Below are 5,295 nucleotides of genomic sequence, written 5' to 3'. Positions count from 1 at the left end.
AGTGAGTGGCCACAAGCCCGCTGACTCCCCCACGCCATACCTACTCCTCAGCCCAGGTCTGAGTGGTAATGTCCCTAACTCAGCAAGCTGAGCACCCCCAGCCAGAGCCCCCACTCCCTCACCCCAATCCAGGCTTTCTAGGCAGCTGAGTTAATGTTGACCAATTCTTCCCCTGCAACTGCTCTTTAAGCATGCACCCACACCAACCAGGGACCCTCGCATCCGTGCTGACCCTTGCCCACCGGGGCGCTCACTGCTCATGTGACATCCACACCCGAGGGTCCCGGGGTGGGGGACACGCGGGGCGGACCAGGCACTGCCCAGAGGGGCGGCGGCCCATGGGCCCAGCACCCAAGTGCGGCCAACGCCAAAACTCTCTCTCTCCTCCTCTTCCTCAATCTCGCTCTCGCTCTCTCCCAGCCCGGCTCGTTCTCTCTCTCTCCCTCTTTTTTTTTTTTTTTTTTTTTTTGCAAAAGGAGGGGAGTGGGGGTAAAAAAATGCTGCACTGTGCGGCGAGGCCGGTGAGTGAGCGGCGCGGGGCCAATCAGCGCACGCCGTTCCGAAAGTTGCCTTTTATGGCTCGAGCTGCCGCGGCGCCGCCCTATAAAACCCGGCGACGCGACGCACAGCCACAGCCGAGACCGCGTCCACTCCGCGAGCACAGGCCTCTCGCCCTCGCCGCTCCTCCGTCGCCGCCGCCGGTTTACACCGCTCTCAGGTAAGGCCCCGGGCCGGCCGGGAGCACGGCGGCCCCGCGCCTCTTCCTTCTCGGGGTGGAAGAGCCCCTCGGCCACCGGCCTCGCTCCGGGAGCGCCGCCGGGCGCGGGCAGTGGGGCTCTCGCGCCCCTCGATCGGGCCGGGGCTGCGCTCACGTCGCGCGCCCCCGGGGTGCTTGCGGCCCAGGCCAGGGCGGCCGCGGGTCTTTGTGCGGCAGCGGGCGGTTTGCTTGCTCTGGCGGCACGGTGGGTGGGTGGGCGCGGCGGGTCCGCCGGCAGGGTGGGGGCTGGGGACATGGCTGCGCGTGCGCGTGCGCGCTCGGGGCCCGGAGCCGCGGCCAGGGTGAGGGCGGCGCGGCCGGCCGGAAGGGGTGGGGTCGCCGCGGCGCTAGAGCGCCTGCGCGCACTTCCTCCCCGCGCCGCCGGCTCCCGCGGGCGTGGCCGCCGCGCGCCAGGCCGGCCGGCGTTTTTTAAACGGGGCGGAGGCGGAGCTTGCCCCGGGTGTGGGGAGGGGGCGGGGGCCTGGCTTCCTGCCGCGCGCCGCGGGGCCGCCTCCAACCAGCGTTTGCCTTTTATGGTAATAACGCTGCCGGCCGAGCTGCCTTTGTCCCCGTTGTGGGCGCGCGCCGGCGCCCCCTGGCGGCTCGAGGCCGCGGCGCGCCGGAAGTGGGCAGGGCGGGGGCGGCCCCACCCGACCCCCGACTCAGGCGAGGCTCTTCCCGCAGTTCGCCATGGATGATGATATTGCTGCGCTCGTGGTCGACAACGGCTCCGGCATGTGCAAGGCCGGCTTCGCGGGCGACGATGCCCCACGGGCCGTCTTCCCTTCCATCGTGGGGCGCCCCCGGCACCAGGTAGGGCTCCAACCTGGGCTTTTGACTTGGGGAGGGGGTGGGGCCTCCACTCCCGGGAACAGGCGCTACCACGCACGAGGGCCCCTTCGCAGGGGAGGCCCTGCCCTGTGCTTGGTTCTCGGGGCGGGGGGGGGGGGGTTGGGGGGAGGTCGATGGCCCCAGGCTCGCGCTGACCTCTCCTCTCGCTCCGTAGGGCGTGATGGTGGGTATGGGCCAGAAGGACTCCTACGTGGGCGATGAGGCCCAGAGCAAGAGGGGCATCCTGACCCTGAAGTACCCCATCGAGCACGGTATTGTCACCAACTGGGACGACATGGAGAAGATCTGGCATCACACTTTCTACAACGAGCTGCGTGTGGCCCCCGAGGAGCACCCAGTGCTGCTGACCGAGGCCCCCCTGAACCCCAAGGCCAACCGTGAGAAGATGACCCAGGTCAGTGGCCCGCTGGCCTCTCGCGGGCGGCCACCCCCGTCCTTCCTTGCTCTTCTGTGCCCTTTCTCACTTGTTCTTTCTTCTGCCGTTCTCCTAGGACTTTCTTCTCTGACCTGAGTCTCCTTTGGAACTCTGCAGGTTCTATTTGCTTTTTCCCAGATGGAATCTTTTTCTGGTGTTTGCTTTTCTGATTAGGTGTTTGAGGCTATAAAACGCTGTGGGTGTAGGTACTAACACTGGCTCGCGAGACAAAGCCAATGAGGCTGGTTGTCAAGCGGCCTTGGAGTGTGCATTTCAGTAGGTGCACAGTAGGTCTGAAGTGAATCCCCATCCCGGGATCCCCAGCACATTTAGCTGTGTTTTTGCACTTTTCTGCATGTCCCCAGTCTGGCCTGGCTGCCTCTGGTGGTTTGCCGAGCGTGACAGGGGCTCCTCTCCTTACAGATCATGTTCGAGACCTTCAACACCCCGGCCATGTACGTGGCCATCCAGGCCGTGCTGTCCCTGTACGCCTCTGGCCGCACCACCGGCATCGTGATGGACTCCGGGGACGGGGTCACCCACACTGTGCCCATCTATGAGGGGTACGCCCTGCCCCACGCCATCCTGCGTCTGGACCTGGCTGGCCGGGACCTGACGGACTACCTCATGAAGATCCTCACGGAGCGCGGCTACAGCTTCACCACCACCGCCGAGCGGGAAATTGTGCGTGACATCAAGGAGAAGCTCTGCTACGTGGCCTTGGACTTCGAGCAGGAGATGGCCACCGCCGCGTCCTCTTCCTCCCTGGAGAAGAGCTACGAGCTGCCCGACGGGCAGGTGATCACCATCGGCAACGAGCGGTTCCGCTGCCCCGAGGCGCTCTTCCAGCCTTCCTTCCTGGGTAAGTGAGCCGGCCTTCCTGGCCCTCCCTCAGAGGGGTCCCCCTCGTGGCCACCCCGGAAGCTAAGTCTGGCTTCGGTTTCCTCTCAGGCATGGAATCCTGTGGCATCCACGAAACTACCTTCAACTCCATCATGAAGTGCGACGTCGACATCCGCAAGGACCTCTACGCCAACACGGTGCTGTCTGGGGGGACCACCATGTACCCCGGCATCGCTGACCGGATGCAGAAGGAGATCACCGCCCTGGCGCCCAGCACGATGAAGATCAAGGTGGGTGCTGGCCCAGCCTGAGCTGGCCTGGGCGCTTGGCGTGGGGTGGGCCGGGGGCGGGCTCTCCCAGCTGCGCCCCCTCCACCTGCGGGGCTGCTGACCGCCCCCTTCTCTCTCCAGATCATCGCACCCCCTGAGCGCAAGTACTCCGTGTGGATCGGTGGCTCCATCCTGGCCTCGCTGTCCACCTTCCAGCAGATGTGGATCAGCAAGCAGGAGTATGACGAGTCCGGCCCCTCCATCGTCCACCGCAAATGCTTCTAGGCGGACTGTTACTTTAGTTGCGTTACACCCTTTCTTGACAAAACCTAACTTGCGCAGAAAACAGATGAGATTGGCATGGCTTTATTTGTTTTTCGGTTTTGTTTTTTTTGGTTTTTTTTTTTAAATTTTTTTTGTTTTTGGATTTTGTTTTTTGGTTTTTTTTTTTCGTTTTTTTTTTTGTTTTGTTTTTGGCGCTTGACTCAGGATTTAAAAACTGGAACGGCGAAGGTGACAGCAGCTGGTTGGAGCGAGCACCCCCACAGTTCTACGGTGTGGCCGAGGACCTTGACTGTACATTGTTCTTTTTTTTTTTAATAGTCATTCCAAATACCGTGAGATGCATTGTTACAGGAAGTCCCTTGCCTTCCCAAAAGCCACCCCATTTCTCCCTGAGGAGAAGGGCCAGTCCTCGCCCAAGTCCACACAGGCGAGGGTGATAACATTGCTTTGGTGTAAATTATGTAGTCCAAATTTTTTTTAATCTTCGCCTTAATACTTGTTCTTTTTGTTTTATTTTGAATGGTCTGCCATCGTGGTTCCCCTTTTTTGTCCCCCCCCCCCCCCGCCCCAATTTCAGATGTATGAAGGCTTTTGGTCTCCCTGGGAGTGGGGTTGAGGCACAGGCAGTCAGGGCTTCCCTGTACACTGACTTGAGACCAGATCAATAAAGTGCACACCTTAAAGAGAGAAGATGTGGCTTCTTGGGTATTGGGGAGAAGGGTGGGGCAGCGGGGACCAAGCCTTCCCTACCACGAAGGGAAGGGGGTTCGAGATGCATCTAACCCTGACATCGAATAGTCCTGGGGGTGGGATATGGGTAGGAGGGAGTTAGATCCTGGCCTGGCCCTCTAGCTATCCACCACGTACCCCTATTTCTCAGAGTTCTGAGGTCCAGATGCTTCAGGAAAGAGCGGGGTCTTGGACTGTGGAAGGGGAGGACAGTGGTCCATGTAGCCTCCATTCAGTGGAGGGCTCTTTGGAGAGGGCCCCCTGAACTTGGTGTCCTTTGGAAGAGTGGGCTCCTAGGCAGCACATGCCTTTGTCTTCATCCTTGGCCTTCCTGAGGGGCCTGGGACACTGAGGGTGGGGTTTGGGGTTCCACCTGTACTGCTAGCTTACCTGGACCGGTATTTCGGACACAGCCAAAGGTATTTTGTAGGATTCTGCAGGGCAGCTCCGTGGTTGGGGGAGGGCATGTCAGCTTGGCCGAGAATGCCCCAGTTCCTCTGGGGGAGAGCTCTGGATTCTGCCTCGTGCCTTCCTGAGCGCTCCGGGCCCAGTTTTCTTCAAGCTCAGGCTTGACCTAGTTCTCCCGAGACCCTGCAGGGGCAGGGTCTGCCTGGCACTGGAGGTCAGCTTGGTAATGGAGTGCTCCCAAGTGAAAGCCAAGGGCCAGCCTGGCTTCCCTCAGCTCCAAGCTGCCACTGGGAGGGAGAGTGGGTGGGGACCTTCATGCAGGATGCTGCTTGGCTTTTGTATCTCCAGAGACTGAGTGCCCCCAAGTCCATCCAGATTTGAGGCCTTGAGGGGGCCCTGCCCTTGCGGGAATCCCGGCTCCCTCCAGCACAAGGCCCCACCCTTGTGGGGCGCCGGTGCCATGGCCCTTGGGGATGTGGTGGCCCACTGCCTCCCATCTTAGGAGGAGCAGAGACCTTCCGGTGGGCAGGACGTGCCCAGAGTCCCACGGAACTGGGGCGGGTTTGGAGGTAATTCCACTCTACGTGCAAGGTGACTCTTGGTTAGTGGGAAGGAGACTCTTCTAAGACCTGATGGCTTCCAACACCCAGCAGGAGCTTGTGACTGATCCCCCAGCTCACCTCTGCAAGGTTTCCTAGTTCTGTACATAACATGCCACAGGGCGGCGTGGGCTCCAG

General features: G+C 61.3%; 1 protein-coding gene across 1 annotated transcript; it reads left to right on the top strand.

The window, feature by feature from the left end:
* The first annotated feature begins 583 nt into the window (after positions 1-583).
* ACTB (actin beta) lies at positions 584-4,111 on the top strand. The gene is made up of 6 exons (XM_060649588.3): positions 584-718; positions 1,442-1,570; positions 1,764-2,003; positions 2,448-2,886; positions 2,976-3,157; positions 3,278-4,111. The coding sequence occupies exons 2-6, from the start codon at positions 1,448-1,450 to the stop codon at positions 3,419-3,421; spliced, it is 1,128 nt and encodes a 375-aa protein (XP_060505571.1). The 5' UTR covers positions 584-718; positions 1,442-1,447; the 3' UTR covers positions 3,422-4,111.
* Positions 4,112-5,295: the final 1,184 nt, after the last annotated feature.

Source organism: Panthera onca, chromosome E3 (assembly GCF_046562875.1).
Source record: "Panthera onca isolate mPanOnc1 chromosome E3, mPanOnc1 haplotype 2, whole genome shotgun sequence".
NCBI classification, from domain to species: Eukaryota; Metazoa; Chordata; class Mammalia; order Carnivora; family Felidae; genus Panthera; species Panthera onca.
The sequence above is the reverse complement of the archived record's forward strand: the minus strand, read 5'-3'. Positions and strand labels throughout refer to the sequence as shown.